Raw genomic sequence first — 23827 nt, 5'->3', positions numbered from 1 at the left:
GGCTTTCCAGCTTCTCATTAGACGCTGTTTTGTAGGTTTACAAACCCCCGCAGGGAAGCCGGGAGGTTTAGCAGCAGCAAGCGCTCTCACACGCCCGCAGGACGCTCAGGGGTAATTGTACTCTTCTGTTCACGTCTGGACTAAACAACCCACAGAAACACGTCGTTTTAAAACTTTACACAACAGCAGCAGCTACAACTGACTCTTAAATCCACCTGGAAGGATGTAAAGCTGAGCTCCTTAAAACGAAGTGGGAAAACTCCATAAAAACTCCCAGTTTGGATCAGTTTTAACCAGCAGTTTATTAGCAAACAGTGAATTAAATCCAACCTCAGACTGATTCACACCTTCGTGGAGATCAGCAGCTCTAAATACGCCGTCTGTAACGGAGACAGAAATCCACTGCAGAGACTTCCTGCAAGCTGATTCCAACATGTTGATGGTTGAGCTTTAAGCTGAGGGAAAACACGGAGCAACTAAACCTTCACTCAATTCACAAACTATCCTGCAAAATCTACAGTCTCATCAGGACTGAAACGATTAATCAGCCCAACTTATTCAGTAATCAATCGTTAACTAGACTATACAGACTCAAAAAGGAAATTTTCTGTAAGTTTTAATTACTGTAAAACAAATATATTTTCATTTAAGATGAAAAACCTTCTGTCTGTAAATATGTTCTACCCAGAACTCGAGTGACAGTTTCATCTTGACCTGGTTCAAAATCTGTAAAAACAACAAACATCTTTTGCTACTTAATTATTAAACTGTTAATAGATTATTAATCCAAATAATAATCAGCAGATCAGTCCTGCACTGTTTAGCCAGGCTAAATGGACTGAACTTTTCATATTTATAAGCTTCAGATGCATTCTTTGCTATAAATGATTAAGGGTTCTCTAAACAAATGTTGTATTTTTTTATTTTAGGCAATAAAATATTTAATTTCTTATTTAAAAACGAGGAATTTATTTTGTTTTTGTTTTTTTTTGCATCTTTTCATGCATTTCTAATATTGCATAAAAATGTTTAGTGGTTAAATAAAAAATCTGCAGAAAGTGCCATTATTTTGTCTGATTAATCGATTAATCGTCAGAATAATCGATTAATGAAATAATCGTTAGTTGCAGCCTTATGTAAAAGTTTAGTCTGAGTTTGTGGGTTTTGCAGTTTTAGGATCAGATTCAGGGTTTTAAGCCCGGATGTCGGGGCGCCGAGCAGGTCCACCGTGTTTTTGTATTAAAAGATGTTAAGTTGACAGGAAAAGTAAAAATATTTCTGAGTTACAGGAAAACATCGCCAGTAAACCACTATATAAACCCACAACTAGCCTTAAAAACAACTAATCAAAAAATACAATTAAGATAAATATTAATTATTTGCACTTTTGTTTAATCCAAATGAAGTCAGCAGCACCATAAGACCCCCAGGCTTCAGGGGCCCCATAAATGCTAATATTTGAACACAGACCACAGATACATAAATGTAGCATTGTTTATTGAGATCATCAATTCTGCTACATTTGATTTAAAGGTTTCAGCTTACATAGATTACAAGATTTTAAATTGTTTAACATTTATATGCAAGATTTTAAGGAGGTGGCAAGTTTACTTTGTAAAAGTTCAAAGAACAATATTCATAGGTAGATTGTTTTGTTACCACAGCAACAATCTGATGCTGTAAGTTTAATCTTTGAGTTTGAGCTCTGTTTGTTCACAAATACAAATTAGTAAACTGCAGCATTAAACGTATTGCTTTATAGGGAGGCCAGTTAAACTACTCCCCTTCACATAGAGCTGCGCAACCAGAGCTAAACTCTCACCTTGATGTAGAGTTCTCTAAAGAAACATAATTCCTCACAGGGGGTCGATGTAAATATCCATACGGGTCAGCCTGGGTCCAGTTTGAGTGAAAGGAGGATCTGTGCTGAGCTCAAGCAGCGGCAGCGCTGGCTTCACCGTGCAGATTGGTCCGCTCTCCCGGCTTTAAAAGCACAAACTATAAACTTATCTGTTAGGAATAAATTTGCTCCGCCACTGAAACGCTCAGAGCAATCTGATTTTAACATTAAAAAAAATGTTCTTTTTATTTTGCATTATTAATTTTTCTAATAAAAAAAATAAAAAGCAACGCTTGGACTGGCGGGGGCTGATGGAGCCTGGCGGGCCGCCAGGCTTATAATACACTGGGGGAAACCCTGAGATTTATATATATTTTTAATAATATTTTGTTTGAGTGGAAAAATATTGACCTTCAGCTGTTTGAATGGAGTCAGAGTTCTTGCGCTGTGAAGGATAATTTCACTTCATTTAGGATATTAAGTGATAATCAGAGCGATTTACAGTTCAGATCTAATGTTTACATGATTCCATGGTAATGGCAGCATCATGCTGAGCCAGTATTTCACAGATCATTTCCACCAAAGGATAAATTTGAAGTTTTTATAAACTATTGCAGATTTCTGTTGTTTCAACCAGACTTCACTTGATTTTCCTACCTGCCCATTTCCGTAGTGATGGGGCTGGGAGGTGCGTCTCCTCCACCCGACGACACGATGTTGGTGAGGGTGACGACGTTCTCCTCCGAGTTTCCTCCTCGCTCCTTCCTGCTGATGGAGCGGCTTGAATCTGGAGACCACTCCTGACAATAAACAACACTTTTTCTGTCAACTCTGGCAAATTATTCATTGTTTTACCTGATTTTTATGTTTGAAACAAAAATATCTACTTTACTCCACACTTTAGTCCAAATGTTCAATTAATTTATGTTGCAGAAAAGTCAAAAACTCCACAAGGAACAAGAAGAAAGCAGATTTATAACCAAGCTGAACCTGAGGAAAAGTGAAAGGAGGATTACAATTAAAAAAGATCCCATAAAATGACTAATTTCTCTCTTCTCATTTTAAAGAGGAACCAAAGCTAAACAGAATAGATCCACCCAGACAGAAAACGTGCACGCCCACTATAATAACAGAGTGCAGAAAGAGAGCAGCTCCGGATGAAGTTACTGCTGTTTTTATTGTCTCTGGGAAACTAAAGGAGGTGTGTGCAATGAACTAAATGTGCCTCCAGGTACAAGAACAACATGTAAAGGTGACCCATTATGCAGGTTAGAATAGTTAGATAGGAACGAGAGCTTGTTCTAAGCTTGCTTGTTTATTGTCGTCATAGCAACTGCCTACTAAGATGGCTGCCACGTAAATTCACGGAGGTGTGACGTCATGAGAACGATGTGCTGCCAAAAAAAACAGCTGGATAATTCTTTTTTCTTTTTTAATGTGTTTAGGTTGTTCTTTTAGAAGCAGTTCAGATCCAAATGTTAGTATAAGAAAAACAAGAAAAATGTAAATTTTAAAGTCTGAAAAATGTTTCCTGAAATCAGAACAGATTTAGGCTTAAACACCTGATTTGTAGGCAGATAAAGAGGTGAAGTTGGATAAAGAAAAATGTTCTTGGTGATCTAAATGTAAAGCTGCTGGAGTGTGTGTGAGTGTGTTGTGAACAATGGGCCTCTGTCTGTGTGGCGGCAGCACTGTGGGAACACTGGGAGATTCCTCTGAGGACAGAGATGCGTCTCTCCCTGCCAACTTCTCCCTCTGGACATGTTTTTTGTTTGTTAAATGTCCGGTACAACAACGGGAGATTTTTATTTTTTTACCACATTTTGAACTTGTAAGATCAGATTAAGTTAACTTTCACTTGCATCTAAGTTGTAAGAGATTTTTAGTTAATTGTCAATTTTTCCAGAGCTACTGGTACAATTTTGAAGCTGCAAATGTGGCCAACTAGAATATACTTAAGTTGGTTTGGAATTGCTGAACATACTTGGAGAGTGGTGGAGATGTTTTTGCTTACCAAATGTCCGCTATGATGACAATAATAATTTTTTTAACCATGTTGTTTTATTTAGTTATTTTGTTTATATATATATATTATTATTTTTTTTTTTTTTTTTTTTTTTTAAAGTATGTTTTACAAACAAGTCAAAAGTGTGTTTAAGAAACAAACGGCCTTTTCTTGGAAAATTAGAAGGCCGTGTCAGCCATGTTTGTTTATACCTTCCGTCCTCAGATCCAGAAACATGGAGTATATTCAGCTTTATGATGCACTTTCAGTAATCTACAATCTTCCCATCGAGAGTTTCGAATGCAGGAAAACAAACATTTCTGAGCATTTCAGCGTCATTTGATTCTCTGAAATGAGACGCTGCCGTTCTAAAACACCTCCACACAACAGGAGGTGTGGAGGCTGAAAGGCAGGAATCCAGGTCACCGTATCCCAGATGTACTGCAACAACCAAAACTGCAAATCACCTCAAACACAAAGGAGGAAGAATAATGTTTCACTGCCTACAAGTTGGAAACAAATACAGGAAAAGAGGAGAAAATCCTTTAAGGAGGATTATTGTGGAAAAATACATACAGAATTTGTTAGTTGTCTGTAAGGAGTTTCTGGTTTTGTGCTGCAATGTTTGTCTGCAGAAATTAGGTGAAATCTGCAGATTTTCACAGAAGGATGAATAAATTTGAAACTGTGCGTGTGACATTCCTGACCCCACTCACTGCTCTCCACTATAAAACCAGGCATTCACAGCAAACCTGTTTAATATTCAGCCTGCTGCACACAAACACACATTGGACTCTGGATCGAGTCGAGGCAGAACTTTTTCCTTTATTTACATTCAGTTTACAAACGGAGAGGTATTGATTTAGAGCTTCAGAGGCAACCTGGTTCATCAAAAAAATGACTACTGAATACCTGCTGAACCGCTAGTTTAAATGTTCCCCCTCTAGGGATGAGTTAATTTGAGGTTTATTCATCTTATTGATAGGCTAAAGATTAATTGATAAGCAGACATTTTAAAAATTTTAGTTTTCTCTGGCATCAAGAGGGCTGACAGCCTTTCCATAAAATAAAGGGCGACACTTTTTTTTTTACAATATGCTAAATAAAAAAATTTAAAAAAATTTTGTGTCAGCTGTATTAAATACTGACTGGATAAACAGAACATATTGTTTTTTCACATTATTAAACTTGGATATATTTACAAAATATGATAAAACAGTAGCCACTAGGCTGCTGAATAGAAAAATTAAAGACTTTATCCCCCACTAAAAGACAGATATGAAGGAATGTTAAAACTTTTTTCCATCATGTTACGTTTTTTTCTCCTCTGCTATTCTGTCAACACTCACCTTCGTAGCACAACAGTAGTTTTTTGTTGAAAAATCGCTGCTCCTCCTTCATGCAATTCGTCTGAATAAAGCGCTATTAAAATAAAATTTTACTTAAACAGTTAATCGAGTGTTTGTTTCAAAATAAAACCGAATAAAGTGTAGCTTCCGTCCCACACCGGACTCTGCTTAGACCGTTTCTCTATTCTGATATGGCCGCCATATTTGTTTCTGTCTCAACGGCTCCGCTGATAAGGTTAACCAGCGGCGCCCTCTGCTGGATGGTGGCCAAACTACAACATTAACATAAGGTCTAACCGGATGTTATTAGTGAATCGATTGGAACTACTTTTAATCTAACAATTAACCATTAACCGAAAAAATAGTTACAAGTTGATCGCTTGTTTGCATCCCTATTTTTCACGGTTCGTGTGTGTTTCCACACCTCAAACTGGGGCCAGTTCATGCTCATCCCCGGTCCGTGGGTGTTCCTCCACCACCGCAGGTCTTCAGCATCGCTGGCAGCTCGGATGGTCTGACCCAGATCCTGGTGCAGGTTTTTAAAGCTGTTGATTAAAACCATAAAACCATTACAATAAAGTCCTTCATGTGATTAATCTGAACCAAGTTTTTGTCTTTTTGCACTTTTCTAAAGTCTTAACAATAAAAGATAAAGGTGTTTTTATTAGATTTGTTGTTTTTATTCAATATTTTCACAACTTTTAAGTTCTATTTAATTTTAATAAATTTTTAAAAAATATCCAAATCCCCGATGATCAAGTTTCAGTTTTATTTTGTAAAATATGTTTCTAATACCTCTGATTCTAGAAAGGTTTATTGATTAATTACTCTGAGAAAGTTATATGACAAGGCATATAACCCTAACCCTACTTAGCACATGCTAACTGAGGAAGTTTCACTTTAAAACTGTTTAACATGTAAACACTAGTTTTAGAAGTCAATCAGTTTAGACAAAATTTTAACCAAAAATTGCAAATAAATTAGAAAAAACATTTAAAAATCATCTCAAAACATATGATTGTAGCCTAAGAAACCATATTAATTACTTGCACTTGACTTTTTTCTTTGCCGATTTATATAAACTAAAGAAATGTAATCTAAAATCCTTTTTTTTTTTAGTTGTGACCCAAATAATTTAAAGTTAGCCACAATTTAATCACCTGTTACCTTTTCTGAAACTGTAGGCAGGCAGTAGGGGGCAGCAGAGAGGCCTTTAAGTTTCGGTTTAAATTTTTTAAATAAATGCAGCTGCTTCAGAAATTTTCTGATTAAATCCAAAGAGTTGAAGCTGGGAGAGAGCATCAGAAAACTGCATCAAGATTTAGGACATTAGAAGCAGAACCAGACTCTTTGTTGAAAATATGTAGTTGGTGAAGCTACTTTAAAGTTATTTTGTCCCGTTTACTCGGACTTTACCATGGCAACTTGAGCCTGTTTAAATAACACCAGAGGTCAACAGTTAATGGACGACAGTTCAGGTTTGGTATTAACCTCTGTGTACATACACACATGTTCCCACATGCACCAGGAGCTGCATGCCTTCGCTCTGAGTCAGCGGCCATCACGTTTTCATGTTTCCCCCCCAGAGGAAGTGAACGTCTTCTCACCTGTCTTTGGCGGACAGGTCGAGGTGCGTGTGGATATCCAGCAGGACGTCTTTGAAGAAGCGCAGCCTCTTCCGTTCTGCCTCCTGCGTGAGGTCGAACACCTGCTCCATGTCCTCCATGTAGCGAGGGTTGCAGCGGTTCAGATCCTCCAGGGCCTTAGCGTAGCGCTCCTTTGCCTACAAAACAAACACGCATATAAAGACTCACTTCCTCAGGCTGAAAATGTCTGAATAATCACAACACTGTCATTTTGAGCTACCAAACACCGCCTAAGGTGTTTTTTATTCCCACACATCCCAAGATAAAAATAGAAATCATTAAAAATTTCAAAATAATAAAAATTGACAGCAAATGGCTACTTTTTTCTTTTGAATGCACCATTTCAACGCAAATTTTGGGACAAAAATCAAGAAATATAAACGTTTTATATCAGTCGATATCAAAAATTATTTACTAGTTTTGTGTTTTAAATATCTGAAATAATACCAGAGATTTTTTTGTCCACAGTTTTTACTCCACACTGTTGTTTTTTAGTTTTAAGCAAGTTATGAGGCTTTGGTGGAAAAATTTTAACTGCTGCTGTGCCAGTTACTCAACAGGTTGTTGCTAGGTAACCAAAGGATGAGAAAGTTGCTAGGTAACCAAAGGATAAGTGAATTAGGCTCAGAGGTCTCAGCTTAGCTAGCTGAGAGGTTGAGTCGCTAAATTCTTTCCTCTGCCTACATCTCCCAGAAGGCAGTGCGTTTCTGGATCAGAGTTCAGTGAATATTCTAGTCGATGAATGGACTCTTTGCACCTCAGCTTCCGCGTTCGGGGAAAAGCGGCTCGATCGTTTCCGATCTATTGAAAAAGGCTCTTTCCACTCGGTGTTTGCAGGGCTTGTCCAAGGTAACAATTAATGATGAACATCGATCCGAAGCCTCGACAAGTAGTTGGAGAAAGGTTTTAAGATGTTCGCCTCTTATACACAGATACGAAGGTGAGTTTTACTTTCTTTAAACTTTGTGGCTAACATTAGCTTTAGCTTATGCTAGACATTTTTCTTGTAAAAATGTGCTATTTAAGTATCTAAACATTTTTCCTCATTCATTAACGGACAATGTTTATACCTTGTTTTCAAGTATATTACGTGGTTTATTGTCGTTAGTGTCAGAGACCAAGTAACGGGGATTTTACGGTTCAGGCTTTTTGCTTCTGAAGCACAACAAGCCCATAGCTTAACAGTAGAGCAGCTCTGGTGTCGGAGTTCTAGTTCAGCTGACGGTTCAGGTTCAGTTGTTGCTTTTAGAAAAATATGACCGTGTTCCTTAAGGTGTCCGTGTTATTTCGCTTTATTAGTTTTGCATGTTTCTTGTGAAGCAGGACGGTGTTTCCAGCAGTGTGTACAGGCGGATCAGTAGCTCGGCTGTCTGGCTCTGCTCAGCTCTCTGGTTCCCATAAACTCTTTCAGGCTGAATACAGAAGTGATTCCATGGAAATAACACAGGAGGCTCCTTTACCTTCTGCTTTAGGCTGAACAAGTTGATCCGGAGTGAAGTGAAGGCTGTAAACTTTGCTGTGCGGCGTTAGCTTTAACTGGTAGCGACGAATATTTACAAGCCATCATCTTCTTAATTCAGGACTGTTTGGAAATCCATGAAAACTTAAAAGCCCATTATATTAGGAAGACAATAATGTTCATAGTATTGTTTTATTTGCGTCTGAAATAAGACTTTGTCTTTTCTAGCCGTCATGGTAACTCAAAGCGGAAAAAAAGAGCCGCATTTGCGCATGCGGTTGTGACGTCAGCGCAGCAGGTGCAAAGAGCCCATTGATATTGTTCATGTGTCTATATTGTTAAAGGTGACATATTATGCTTCCATGAACAGGTGAGGATAGGTCTGTGGTCTATATAAAACACGTTCATTGCATTATAAAATAATTTTCAGTCTGGTTTGAGCTTCTTTCAGAATGAGCCTTTTTACGGCCTTTTGTCACTTTAAACTCACGCTGCTGCTGGCCACGACCCCAAACTCAACGTTGACACTCAAAAAATAAAATGGCTGCAAACAGATGCGCTATTATGCAACCGTACATCTTTGAAAAGCAGAAGTCAAGCCTTCTGTACAATCAGCAAGAATGCAGCAAGTGGTTTCTGAACAAAAGCTGGTCTGCAAGGGTTGCTAGGTAACAGGGCTGTGCTCAGCTGGGGTTGCTAGGTAACTCAACAGCCAGGACATTTTTGAAATGGCTCATCTTCCAGACACCAAAAAACATCAACTTATTGCCAAAAAACAACTGGTTGTTTTTTAAGCACATAAACTGAAGATAAAAACATTTGCATGACAGGTTCCATTTAAAAGATCTTTGGGTCCATTTGATCAGCTTTAGTTCAACATCTAAAACACTTTGACTCAACCAGATCATTCTGCAGATTCTTCAAAACTAATAGATTTATGAAACCTTTATTTCCATTGGAAACACAAATTGTGTCTAATAATAATAAATGTAATTTGAAGATCTGGACCAAATAGTGTGAATCCCTTCATTTTGTGGTCCATTTGTTTTCTTCCACCCAGGCTGATCTGATGTTTCCAATTACCATCTTATTTCTTTGTGGCTGTTATGGGAAGTATTGTGGTTTAATTAGTTTATTTTAAAAGCCACTCAGGTTTTAAAAAGCCTCTTTAACAAGTTCCTCAGAGGAAAGGTGCAGTTAAGGATCTGTAACTCCCCTTATGCTCCTAGAAACCGCAAATGTTGCTATGTAAACAACCTGAGTTCTTCTTAAAGTTTCATTTTATCGGGCTGTAGGTGTGGAGGCTCACAGCAACTGCAGACTGAAACTCTTCTGTTCTTACTGCTATAATTAAAATTGTATTCAGTCATTTGTGATTTAGCTTCAGAATAATTAAGTGACATCTGGATGAGAAAGTGTCACCAAGCTGAGTCTGAATTCACCAGATTTCTCAGATTCTTTCCACTCTTCAGTTCTCCGTCCCCGCTGTTGGGTTTGTCCCGAGTCGAAATGAAGGTGATACAAGTCCAGTCTTGTTTTAAAGGCAGAGACACAGGCAGGTATGTTTTACTGGACTCACTGGCACACCCTGACTGGGACGACTGGAGCTCCTCCCGGGATGCTAAGGGTGTTTTTACACCTGGTAGTCCGGTAAACTCGGTTCAACTGGGGACCAAAATTGCAACATTTGCTACATTTTCTGTGTCAAACCAACCAAACCATTTGAAAAACCTGTTCCCCTCCTCGCCTGTGGGGGTGCTGCACCAAGAACCTTTGATGAAATGAAGACACTAGCTGCGTTTCCGTTGTAAATGAGCGCAAAACGTTGTCAATTACACAAATTTGCAATTGTGGTGGTTAAATTAAATTTAACACTACAATTAAAATCTGGTGTGAATAAGCTTGTTCACGCGATGCGTCATTAAAAAACATGCAGCGCCATAATCCTCCAACTACTTCCTGTCATCTTCTTATTCATGGTTGGTGCCAGTTCTGACATCTGGCTGTTGATTATGTGCAAAAAAAGAGTGTTTAAATGGCAGTAATGTGAAATAAACCAATTTCAATGTGGGCAAAAAAACCCCAAACAAACAAAAAAATATATAGCAATGAGTTTTCCTTGTGGCTGAAAATGTCCTATATAAATAAAATTACCTTTACCTTTAAACTGGTGTGTTTCCATTAAGCAAATTTATTTTCAAAATGTTAAATTGACCAATTATGTGGTCAATAAAAATGCAGCAACATTTTTCACAAAATGTGAACAAAAAAGGAGTCGCGTCAGATTTTAGCGGTTGTAGGAATCCTCTTTAGTCTTTTCTCATGCTAGAGCTACATTAGCATGCTTGTTTTGGTTGTATTTACCCAGAATGCCCTGTGCTGTAGTCCATTTCCTGTTTTTTATATGTGAACCTTTTGTGTGGTTCACATATAAATTCAAACCAAACAAGAGTTTAATTCAACCAAACCGACACCGAGGTTTGCAGGCGGACCAGAGTTCACTTATTTTTTGGTCGGTTACGCGTTCACACCTCCCCAAACGGACCAGACTTTCTGGACTGAAGTTTGACTAAAGCGGAGTAAAAAGGACTCCAGATGTGTGTGTTTCAGTTTTGTACCTTCTCGGCCTCTTGGTTGCAGCGCTCGGCCCGGACCGTGAATTTGCGGACTTCCTCCTGGGATTTGGACGGGTCAGCCTTGGCGTGCGTTTCCCTGGAAACGGCCGTCCACTCCTCCTTCCTGGCCTGATGGTAGCTTTTCTTACTGGACTCGACCTTGATGCAAACAGATTTGATTTTTGATTAATTGTACAGTTTTCATGCAAACTGATGTAAAAAAAACACTTTTCATATTTTTAAATGAGAAAGTAAGCATTTTATTATCTAAAATGCAACAACGTAACCAACATTCACATTTAGTGAACACTTGATAATTTGTAGCAAAGGATGAATCTACAGCTAAAAATACACCTAACATGAAAAACTCAACTCTTCCTGCTTCAATACAGTGTGGGATTAATTTGGTGATTATTTTTCAGGTCAACTAATTCATAATTTGATAGGAAAATGTGCTTCGTAGAGAATTTGTTTGCAGAACTTGAACCAGGTGAATCTAAAACTGCCACTTGAGTAGTTCTGGGTGAAACATATTTACAGACAAAGTTTTTTTCCTTTTAAATGTAAAATCTGAAGTTTTTATTAGAAAAAAGTTTTAGATTGTTGTTTTTTCAGCAAATGCCCCTTTTTTGAGGCATGGATGGATGAAAGGACAGACAGAAGCACCTCTTTCAGCTTGCGGACCCAGGGTTTCTGAGCTTTCCTGAACCCGTCGTCTGCGTCCTTCGTCTCCCTGAAGCCTCCCATCATCTGCTTGTGGAAAGCGTCTTTCTGCCAGTCACGGACCTTCTCGCCGTCCTCGCCCGCTAGCCGCTCCCGCAGCTCCATGTGCAGCTCACTGAGGCGGTCGGCCGCCTGCATGAAGGCGTGCCACGCTTTCTCCAGAGTCCCGTACTGAGGGCCTGTTGGTGGAAAAACCGCTAAGCTAACGGTTTATCTTTTTGTGCAATTCTTTTTTTTTTTTTTTTACCCCTCCAGGGGGTCTTTTTGTGGGCTCTAGTGTCCCTTATGTGACAGTGGAAACAGGAAACAGGGAAGGAGAGGGGGGAAGACATGCGGTAAATGTCGTCGGGTCCGGGAGTCGAACCCGCGACGAGGACTCGAGGCCTCCAAATACGGGTCGCGCTAACCCCTACTAAGCCCCATTTTGTGCAATTCTGAACCGAAAAGGTAAAAGTTTCCATTAACTAGTGGTGGACATTGTTAACTATAACATTAGTTGTTCTAACCCTAAAGTACTAAATATAAGCTCTACTAGCGTTAAAGTGCTCTACCAACACGGAATTTAGCATAAGCTAACGCTAAAGCACCAACTTCTAGTCTATTGAAATTCACATTATGGGTTGATGATATGGATTTAAAGTTTTATCACAAAATTTTGTGGTATACTTATAATAATAGTGACAATAAAAACTATTGATTGCTTCTTTAATGGGTAACTGTATAGCTGAGTGAATGACAACAATTACAGCTCTTGAAAAACATTCGCATTCGCTTCTTTAGGACATTAGTCACATAAAAAAGTGTGATCTGTATCACTAAACTGCACACACAAATAGTCTTATTTTCAAATGTATTAATAAATCCATAGTCTCATTGAGCGAACAGTGGAGAAAACAGTAAAACAGTAACAATCCCAACAATACAAACTGTTCTAAAAATATAATAACTAAATTACTTTAAGAAATTTATCACAAATTATAAACAATGTGACAACTTTATCAGAAAAAATTAATTTAGGGGAAGCAAAGTGAGCAAAACAAGCTAAGCTAAAATTTAGCCCTGCTATTAGCACATTACCGCTGTCAGTAATTGTAACTGAACTCCCAGTTTTCTGACATCTAGAGGCATCATCCTATGACCCGTCATTGCTACTGAGATGACGGACCTTTTTCAACGATGCCCCTCCACCTTTTGGACCAGTCGCTCAGCTGAAGAGCGTAACTCTTCTCTATTTTGGCTCTTTCCTGGAAGCAGCTAACGAGCTCGTTGCACAGCCGGTGGCCGTCGTCGATCCGCTTCACCGTCCTTTTATAGTTACCCGGCTGCAGACGCACAAAGACACAGAAATAAAATTACATAAGGGAGCCACAGTTTACGCAAAACCCAGTGACCAGCCCAGAAGCTAAAGGTGACCCGTAATGCTTCCCTGAACAGGTTAGCATAGGTCCATGATTTATACAAAACATGTTCTTTTTTTTTTTTCAGAACGTCATTCTTATATCATGAGATTTTACGCTCTCTAACTCAACATTTAGACTCACGCCTGAAAATGGCTGTAAACAGATGACCAATTGTAGAACCGTACATCTTTGAAAAGCAGAAGTGGAGCCTCCTGCACAAATAACAGGAATGCATCAAGGGGTTTCTGGATATCAACAACAAAATACTTGTCTTTTCCAGCTGCCATTGTACAGCGCATACAACAGTAAAACCAGCTGACCAAATGTGTTTGGGTTGCTAGGTAACAGGCCAAGCTGGGTTCTGGTTGCTTGGTAACGGCACAGTGCTTGGGTAATGTGATTTAACAATTTTTTTTTAAACAAGTTTTTGAAACGTATAATTTTCCAGACACCAAAAAAAATTATTTTCTGCCAATTTAACGAGTTTTCTAAGCTCTTAGCTTTTTTTTGTAGAAGCAGTAGAAACCCAAATGGAAGCATAAAAACATGACATGACAAACAAAGCAAAGCAGTGGGAATGTGTCCTGGTATTAAATGTGTTTTATTTGTACCTCCCAGAAGCTGTCGGAGTTGCCGAGGTCGCTGACGTCTCCGTTGGAAGACATGTTGGGGTCGGCCCTGCAGCACGGAATGATGGCGGCGGCACACGAGACTGCACAGAACGAAAGGGACTCACAGATTCAAAAGTAGCACAATGTTACCTGGTAAGCTCTCTAATGCTGAGCCTCAGTGCTTAAACAGCAAAAACTTAAAAAGCAGAAGATCAACCTGGAAGGAGTTTCAACATAAAGAAACCGTCAAAAAACTTTAAATTGAAAAGCAAACCAGCAGATTATACAAAAAAGGCATTTTCCAATCAATACGAGCAGTTTAAAACTCCTTAAGGAACATTAAGGTGAACATAACTGTCAACAAACTGCTGTGATGCAATATTCCTGGAAAGTTCCTTGCAACAATGTTGAACTTTTTCACATTCTTACCACAAATTTAAAGTAATTTCTAATATGACAGGCAAAAACAAAGTGGTAAATTACTGAAAAGAGAAAAAAAGAATATTGATTATGTTTTATATGGTGTATGTCTAACACTTGGAGGACTTAAGATAACTTCAAAACAAATCTATGCCACAGTTTTCAGATTTCTATTTGTTAAAATGGTATTAATGCGTAATTTTCCCGTTTTGCTCTGCAGTGGAGCAGTTTGGCATTTGTGGATTTTTCTGTGGAGTGAGAAATTATTTAAAGAAAGTTTCATGGATTTGTTTTGTAGAGTATATTTAAAGTAATACAGAGGAAAATGTAATTTGTGACACTGAAACAAAGTTTTTGGGATTTGAAAGCAGCCAAGGAATGAGTGCCATTAACTTTCCTTGGTGCTGATTGGCTGCAACCCACACTGCAAAAACACAAAGTCTTACCAAGTATTTTTGGTCTTGTTTCCAGTGCAAATATCTCAGTACACATGAAATAAAACAAAACTAACTTAACAAGTAACTTTTCAGCAAGCTATCGGAGCTTGTTTTAGGTAAATAATTCCTTAATATTGATGAAAAAGTTCTAGTTTCATTATAACAACACCTTTTCCCCATGTAATAAGTTAAATAATCTGCCAATTTAATTGGGATTTTTTCATCAATATCAAGGCAATATTGACTGAAAACAAGCTCCTATATCTTGATGTAAAGTTATTTGTAAGTTAGTTCACTTGAAATAAGATGAAACTAAGATATTTGCAGTAGAAACTAAACCAAAAATACTTGGTAAGATTTTGTCTTTTTGCAGTGTGAGACAAACGATGGATGTTAGCGTCTGCTAGTTTCGTTTCTGTTGTGCTGCTTAATGCATATTGAGGCATATTTGGTGTTTAAACCATTAAAATAGGCAGCTAAAGGCATTTTTAAAAAGGATCTTAAGTATTTGTTTACTTCTGCAAAAAACAGAAGAGCGTCACCACAGTGACTCTCAAAGCTTATTGTTTGTATGATGGTACAACTGGTGCCTTTGACTGACGCTAATCCTAATCTACTCCCTGCTCAGAACACAATCCTTTTGGAAAAAGTAACATTTCTGTTTCTGTTCATTTTCCTTGAGGCTTTAAGCTTCAGTAAATATCTGTGTTTGTAGGAAAACACAGAATCAGCATTCAGCCTCTACGCACCACAAATCTGGACCAAACTTCCAGAAAACCACAACACAGCCAAAACTCAGAGTTTTTAAATTAAGGCTAAAACCCGACCTGTTGCTTTTGAACCATAATAATGGAACATTGATAAACATATTTGATGTGTATGGCTGATGCATAATGTAATATCTGTTATTAGTTTTGGTAATTGTTGACAAGCTTTAGATACAAATTATCTAAGGCCAACCGCTAATTTGAGCTAGTTAGCTTTAAAAACAAATTAGCTAAGAAACCTGTAATCTGAGTTAGCTGGCTTTGAATACAAATGATCTAAAACCAACTGGTTTCTTCAGAGTCTGTGTAATTCAGACAGTTACAAGAGCTCTTTCCTGCCAACAGCCTTCACTATCTACAATAAGTCTTTGAATAATCTGAATTGATACGAGTTACGACATTTAATTTCCCTTTGAGATCAAATTATCTAAGGCCAATGGTTAAGATGAGCTAGCCATCTTAGAATACAAATTAACCGAGGCCAACAACTACTCAGTTAGCTAGCTGAACAGAGGCCTGACATCAATCCTTTCAAATTGATCAATTCCAATTTTCAGTTGGTGCAGGATGTTCATCTGCAGCAATTTACTCAATTATAGAAACAACAAAGACAAAGTCCAGTCTTTCTGTTTCTCTTTCTTCTTAAAGCTACTGTCTGAGGTGAATAGTTTTTGCATGAGATTGTGTTCTGCAAGGCTCAACTTGACTTCCCGGTTGTTTCACAACGCTCCCTCTCACTGTAAATAACTGCATCTGTGCTGGGAGCAGGCCTTGGTGCAGAAGCGTAACCTTGGTGATGCTCTGCAGGGAACAATGCGCCGGCGGCTGTAAATAAACGCGGATGCTCCTCATGAGTTCTGCTACGACAACAAAAGCAGTCGGCGGCAGAAAGAATGTGGCACCACAAGCGAGAACCCGTGACTCATGGGTAATCATAGGTGTGTCTGTATCTGCAGAGACATGTGACGTCTAAGATTATCCCTAAAAGCTCAGGCTGCACATATCATGGCTCAAAGACGGAGGGTAAATCTCACAGACCCACGGCCCAGTGGGTGTTTTTCCACAGATGGGTGTAAAATATGCCAACAGCTGCAGAGACCTCTCCCTGCAACGTGCTGGAACCTGACGATGAGCTACTGCCTTCACCATGGATCGCTACTCACTGCGGCACAAAACGTTAAAACTCATTCACAACCACTGGAAGACATTACAAATTATTATGCAACATGTTTGTATTAATAGCAACTGAATCAAAGGGAGCTAGAAAAACAGGACTGAACAAATCAGAGCTATTGTAGACTTTTAAAAAGGTGTGGGCGTCTAAACTGACTACTGTTCATTCATTTTTTATCAAGCAGTTTTTATTTTGTGCGACTTTAAATTTGATCGAGGCCGACAGCTAATCTGATCTGGGTAACTCGGATTATTTGTTGGCTTCAGCTAATTTGTTATCAAAGCGTAGCTAGTTCATCTCAACGGTTGGCCTCAGCTCATTTGTATCCAAAGCTAGCAAGATCAGATTAGCTGTTTGCTTGAGCTAATTTGTATTAAACTAGTTTGTATTCAAAGCTAGCCAACTCCAAGTAGTTGTTGGCCTAAGATAATTTGCATTCAAAGTGGCCTCCGCTAATTTGTTTTCAAAGCTAGCTTGGTTAGCTGTTGACTTCAGTTATATCCCAAAATTAGCCAACACCAGGTTGTTGGCATCAGTTAATTTGCGTTGAAAGCTAGCTAGCTAAGAGTAGCCATTGTTCTCAACTAGTCTGTATTCAAAGCTAGCCAACTCTGGGTAGTTGTTTGCCTCATAATCTGCATTCGAAGCTCGCTAGTTCATGTTACGTCCAAAATCCTCCTTTCAGAAGAAAGTGAAGTTTCCTTTTCAGTTTGAAATCAAGATCTCAGAGTTTGGAGGAAAACAGACATCAAGGCTGCGATCAAAGCCACCTGGGTTTTCTCTCCACCTCAGCAGAACCACAGGCTGATCTCCATGCTACGCTGCATTGATGCAGTAACTCATGCAAAAGAATCAGGTAAAAACTGTGTCTAGTCTTTGATCATGTAAAACATGTTCAAACATACCAACACATGGAGAGGTATTTGATGTTGGCCTTCATCATGGAGGATTCCTCCAATCTTCCTCCAACAGAGAGCAACACAAACGAGGCGCTGATCTACCTGATCTCAGAGATTTTCCAGAGAAAATCTGAATCCGAAACGTTTTCTAAGAAACTAGACGAGCAATCTCTGGAATATGAATGATAAACATAACTGAATCACTGAGGTCGGTCAGCCAAGCCATCTCTGAATCGGTTTAAAAAAGTAGAAACTAAATAAAATATGAAAATTTATCCATAGTCTTTTTGCAAAAGTTCAGTTTATCTTTATTTTAAAGACATAGACATAGAAATAAAATAGTGGTTCTTAAAAAATTATAGCTCTCAATGAGTTTCATTTAGCTACTGCACAGGGAAAATGGCTCTTTGGATGGTAAAGGTTGCAGACTCTTTAATTAGAAAACAAGTTGCATGAAATTAAACTCCATGTTGGCGGAGAAACTAAAATAACCGTGTAGCAACTCACATGTTGCTGCAACATCTGAGACAAACAACCTTCAAAAACTGAAGTATGGACACTCAAATGTGTTATTTTTCTAAACTGAAAACACTTTTTCTTTTAAGCAAAAGGTTTTCTATTCATAAATGCTCTAAGTTGGTTTCCTACAAAAACACGTCAAGAAAAGTTCGGATAATGCTTGATTGGGTCACAGATGTATCCTTAAAAAACATCAACATGCTCGCTTTTATCTTTTACTAAAAACAAGCTCCTATATGTTGCTGAACAGTTACCTGCGAGGGTTTTGTCTTACTTCAGGTGAACTAAGATATTTTCACTGGAAACTAAACAGAAATACTTGGTAAAATTCTGCTTTGCAGTGTAATTACTGACCTACAGTTGAGATTAATGCAGGAACAGAGCCGACATTTTAACAAATGTTGGTAATGAAAACAATAAAAGCAGAAACGTGAATTTGAGTTTGTACTTTTTGTGTTGTGCACTGCAAAAACACTTAAAAAGTATTTAACAAGCTCCTGTATCTTGATGAAAAGTTATTTGTAAATGAGTTTTATCTTATTTAAAGAGTAATAAGACATGTGGACGAGAAACTGGATCAAAAATACTCGATATTTGGTGTTTTTGCAGTGTGAAACGCAGTTCCATGTTAAATCTATGGAATAATTATTACGGTAATTTTTAAACCACCGCCGATCAGGAGAGCAAAGCGGATCAGAACCGATTCCAGGTCACAATCTGGAGTGCAACCGGCTGAGGCGAGAGAGAAAGCTGGCGCAGACAGAGATTCTTGTTGCTTTATTGAAAAGTGGGTCAGGCCAGAGAGGAGGAGGAGGAGGAAGAGGAGGGCGCGACGGACTGGACCTCATAAGCTCCGGTGTCAAACTCACAATCTGATTAACGTAAACGAACGTCTCCCCTGCCCTAAAGCTGCGCTGCATTCCTGAAAAAGCTTCAGTATCTACCGATACGGCGACGCGGAGGCTTAAAAATACCCAGAAATGCAAAGAGCAGATGGAACCCGTTTGCTGCCGCCAACAGAACCAGCTGTGGAGCTCGTGAAATTAGAGGCTCCACGTCTGAGGAGAGATGATTGCTGGTGGCAGAAATACTCCAAACTGGACCCTGAATTCAGGCTTCGCTCTAATCTGACAAGAGTGACTGAAGAAGGAGCCGAACATTAAAAACGTTTAATCGCAACAAGCAGAAAAAGCCAGAGCAGGCGATAAATTATCACAGAGGTTATTGCAAAAGTATTGTTGTTTTGAGACCATTTTCAACTAATATAATGCAACATTCTGAAAGATCAATAAACTTAAAATTCTAATCAATATTTAATGCTAACTGGAAGACATTTTAAATATCAAAAATAAATAAAAAACTAGAAATGTAATGAATTATGAAGTCTCTCTAAACAAAACTGTCCTCAAAATAAGACTAAAACACCAAACTGAAGATTTATCATCCAGTTTTTGTTAGAAAGAGAAAATTGATAAATCATGCAAATGGAAATTATTGAGCTAATTTAAATTTATTGCAACGGGTCTACACTGCAAAAACACAAAATCTTACCAACTATTTTTGGTCCAGTTTCTAATAGAAATCTAGTAGTTAGTAAGTTTTCAGCAAGATGTAGAAGCTTGTCTGGAGTCAATTATTCCTTAAAATTGATCAAAAAGTATTTATTGTTTTCTTGTAGAGAAAATGAAAAAGTACTTCTTTAGGAAAACTTTATAATCTTGAGTTAGAGTTTGCTGATTGACAACAAACGGCATGCTAGCATCACGGTTTGTCTTGGCAGATCGACAGGTGTGTCACTTTAAAAGTAAACCATCTTAAAACTGAAAACAAACGTCTGTTACCCCCAGAACAGGTTCTAGTTATGATGCCGCAGTTAGTCAGAAAAAACAAAAGGTACGTTGTCTGAAAACTGTAGCTGTGCGAGAGGTAAATAGTTCACATTTCTCAAAGCTACACGGACGAGAAACCAGAATTACAGTCCCTTCAAATTATTCGCATTTTGTTACGTTAAAAACAACTTTCAATGATAAATCAAGACATTGGAGATGCTTTTCTCCAGCATTGACAGAATCTGGTCAAAATTAATCATATAAATGAATGGAGATACTTAAATACGGGATAAATATAGGACTGGGCAATACGGCTAAAGAACTCATCACAATAATGATAATTACTGATTCGTTTTTGTTTTGAATATCTGAAATATTGCCCACCTGGTGGCTTTTATCCACAGTTAACTCAACACCACTGGTTTCTATTTTTCAGCAGTTATGAGGTGGAGAAACCTGAAACTGCTGTGTCAGTTATACCCAGTAGGTTGTTGCTAGGTAACCAAAGACTGAGCAAGTTAGTTGATTCCAGCGCGAGTAAAGTTGGGAATGCTGCGAAGTTCAGTGAATATTCTATCAGCTGTGTGATCTACTGATATTGACGACATGTCCATCATGATATATCTTATTGATTTATTGCCCAGTCTTAGATAAACGTAGAAGAAAACCTGTTGAAGGTTGCAAAAGTCTTCATAACTGCGCACACATAGCTGTTAAATAAAAACAAATATCTCCGCCATATTGTTTTTAAAAAATTGTATGAAAGGATTTTCATTGTACACATGAAAAAATAAAAGTTTTCATCCACATCAACCTGCCCTTGGACGTTGTTTTTACTATGCCAAACCCATAGGGGGCAGAGCAGCAAAAAGCTAAAACCAATGTAGGCCAATCAGATCGCTTCAAAACAACCACAACTTCCTGTTAGGAAGTAAACATGGCGCCAGGAAATTCATTTGTGTGGACAGATATGTAGGTTGAGCTACTTTTAAACACTGTATGAGAATATAGAGATAAAAAAATATAATAGTATGTGCACCATTTGCCACCATTTTCCCATGTACACACGCAAACAAGTACAGAGTTCTCTCAAATCTCCATCTTTCATAAATAATCGTTTTAGTGGTATAAAACTGAATTTTTGTGTGGCTGAAAGGCCAAAATGCATAAAACTGTTTTAGTTTTCCCAGATGCCTGGCTCTGTGTAGACTAGGTCTTCGTGTTGATGTTTCACATTGGATCTCCAACAAATACATCAAAGTTTGTGGTCATAAAGTGACACATTTATTTTTGTAAGAAACAAGAAGACATATGTTATGTTCACCATAAGATGCACCTTGTTAGATTTAAAACATCACATATAAATAAAAGAAGTAGAAATAAACAGGAGACATGCAACACAAACGTTAGCATGCTGTAGCCAAGTGGATGCCAGAGTCAAGCAGGACTTACCTTATCAGAGACGAAAATACAAATGGACAGATGTCCAAACTGAAGACGGCCCGTTTCTCCAGCAGCCTGAGGCAAAGCGGTCGGGACAGAAGGAGGAAGAGTCCAAAGAGGCAGCGGAGGGAAAACAGAGAGGGTTGTTAGCAAAGCAGCAGCAGCAGCAAGCGGTTAGATTAGCCCAGAATTAGCCGCTGCTTTACGGCCCGGTGCCGGCTGGAGGGTGGCACATTCTGGGAGGCCGAGCAAAATACCACACATGAAGCCTGGAGAGGAAACTTAATGAAGCAGCCAGACAGCAGCAGAGCTTAGCAGCTGAGGTCAGAGAGGCTAGCTCATGCCTCTGGTATGGCAAACCTGCAGGAAGACAACTTCAGGTTGGAAAGAGAGAGCGAGTCGGCCATTTTTTATTAAAGCGTTCACTAAAAACAGATTAAAAACCAGAGCTGCAACTAGTTACATTTACTTGGCTCACTCTTCTTTTTAGGAGTATTTTTACTTTTACTTGAGTAAATTTCTGGATTTTCTACCCACTGAATTAAAAACAAACATGTTTTAACCAGAAATGCACCAGACACAAACACACACCTGCAGTTTTTCTTAAAGTTTCAAAAGTTTTTCATTAAAAGAAACTGATTTGGAAAATGTTTCTTTTGCCTGATTGTTATTTTCATTACTTATATGAATTATTGTCATTTAAGTCTTTAAAATACCAAAGTTTCCACTTAACTTTATGTTTTGATTCGTCTGATGATGTAATTTTTAAATATTAAATGATAATAATTTGATCAGCACTTGGTCTAGTTGGCATGTTTGTTTCTCAAACAGCTTCATAAACTGAGTGGTTCTGCCTGCAGCCCGGCGCTGACCGAATCAAAACAAGAGAAGAAGAAAACGCAGCCGACTCAGCACAGTCCATGAAAAAAATGTACTCCGCTTTCTTCCCACACACACACACACATGTTCCTGAAGCTCATCTCTGGCCAGAACCGCATCACTGGAGCCACTGTGGGCCGGTACCGCCTCCGGCCCGGATAAACTCGACCTGCTGCGGCTGCCAGAGATGAGAGCAGCTCCTGAACAGCCATTTTCACACAGACATGAGATTTGAATCCTCACACTGCAAAAAAAAAGTCTTAAGTATTTTTTTAGTTTCTAGTAGAAATATCTTAGAACGCTTGAAATAAGACAAACGTACAAGAAACTTTTCAGCAAGAAAAGAGAGCTTGTTTTAAGTCAATAATTCCTTAATATTGATGAAACAGTACTATTATTTAACTTATAGCAAGACCTTTTTCCATGTTGCAAGTGAAATTATCTGCCTGTGGAACTAGAACTTTTTCATCAATATTAAGAAATTATTGACTTAAGCTCTTATATTTTGCTAACAAGTTGCATGCAAGTTTGTACAAATATATTTTCACTAGAAACTAAACTAAAAATGCTTGATAAGATTTTGTGCTTTTGGTAGAATCAGCTGGAATGTGCTGGCGCTCTGCTCGAGTTGCTAGGTAACGGGGCTGGGCTCTGGTCGGGTTACTAGGTAACGGGGCTAGGCTCTGCTCGAGTTGCTAGGTAACGGGGCTGGGCTCTGGTCGGGTTACTAGGTAACGGGGCTAGGCTCTGCTCGAGTTGCTAGGTAACGGGGCTAGGTTTTGCTTGGGTTGCTAGGTAACGGGGCTGGGCTCTGCTCGAGTTGCTAGGTAACGGGGCTGGGTTCTGCTCGGGTTGCTAGGTAACGGGGCTGGGTTCTGCTCGGGTTGCTAGGTAACGGGGCTGGGTTCTGCTCGGGTTGCTAGGTAACGGGGCTGGGCTCTGGTCGGGTTGCTAGGTAACGGGGCTGGGCTCTGGTCGGGTTGCTAGGTAACGGGGCTGGGTTCTGCTCGGGTTGCTAGGTAACGGGGCTGGGCTCTGCTCGGGTTGCTAGGTAACGGCGCAGTGCCAGTTGAACGTGACTCAATAATCTGGAGGTTTTTGAAACAGCTCCTTTTCCACACAATAAAAAACATGAACTTATTGCCAATACTAAGGAATTATTGACTTAAAACAAATCTGCTATACTTTGCTGAAATGTTACTTGTAAGTTACTTAAATGTTTTCCAAGATATTTTCAATAGAAACTAAAACAAAAATACTAAGATTTGGTGTCTTTGTACTATAACAGGAGAGAGTATAAAGCGCATCATATTGAAATTAGAGTTGAAATGACTAAAAATGATTAATTGATTACTGAAATAATCGTCAAATAATTTAGTAATCGATTGTTAATTGGAGTATACACTCAAATAAAGACAATTTGCTGAAAGAACAAAATCAGGACAGTAATTAAGCCAAAACTGTACAAGAAATATGTACATTTTGCATTTAAGACAAAAAAGCTTCTATTTTTTTTCATTTGTTCTCCCCAGAACTCCTCAAGAAAAAAATAACCTTTCTATTCTATCCTATTTATTCTATCCTATTAAGCACCTTTTGCCATCTAATTATCCGTTATTCCAAAATTAGCCCCACACTGGATTGATGTTAAGCCAAGCAGAGTATTTTTTTAGCTGCAGATAAAAGTGTTGTTCCTTATTTGGCAATAAAAAGTTTATTTTCATATTTAAGAAAAAATAATTACATTGTTTTCATTTTTAAGTGCAATTCTAATAGTGTATAAAATAAGCTTAAGTGTAAACATGAAAAATC

At 38.5% G+C, this 23827-nt stretch overlaps 1 protein-coding gene across 2 annotated transcripts in view; it reads right to left on the bottom strand.

The window, feature by feature from the left end:
* The window catches only part of pacsin3 (protein kinase C and casein kinase substrate in neurons 3), a 30667-nt gene that overhangs the window by 3188 nt on the left and 3652 nt on the right, over positions 1-23827 (bottom strand). Inside the window, exons 2-9 of one of the 2 annotated variants that reach the window (XM_023332145.1) lie at positions 21146-21211; positions 13649-13749; positions 12803-12959; positions 11581-11816; positions 10918-11073; positions 6802-6977; positions 5619-5739; positions 2498-2640 (exon numbers count right to left, since the gene is read on the bottom strand). In XM_023332145.1, coding sequence (XP_023187913.1) covers positions 2498-2640; positions 5619-5739; positions 6802-6977; positions 10918-11073; positions 11581-11816; positions 12803-12959; positions 13649-13702 — 1043 coding nt within the window. In that variant the 5' untranslated portion in view covers positions 13703-13749; positions 21146-21211. The remainder of the gene's footprint in view (positions 1-2497; positions 2641-5618; positions 5740-6801; positions 6978-10917; positions 11074-11580; positions 11817-12802; positions 12960-13648; positions 13750-21145; positions 21212-23827) is intronic. The other variant, XM_023332144.1, reaches the window with a different exon arrangement.

Source organism: Xiphophorus maculatus, chromosome 4, assembly GCF_002775205.1.
Source record: "Xiphophorus maculatus strain JP 163 A chromosome 4, X_maculatus-5.0-male, whole genome shotgun sequence".
Classification (NCBI taxonomy): Eukaryota; Metazoa; Chordata; class Actinopteri; order Cyprinodontiformes; family Poeciliidae; genus Xiphophorus; species Xiphophorus maculatus.
The sequence above is the reverse complement of the archived record's forward strand: the minus strand, read 5'-3'. Positions and strand labels throughout refer to the sequence as shown.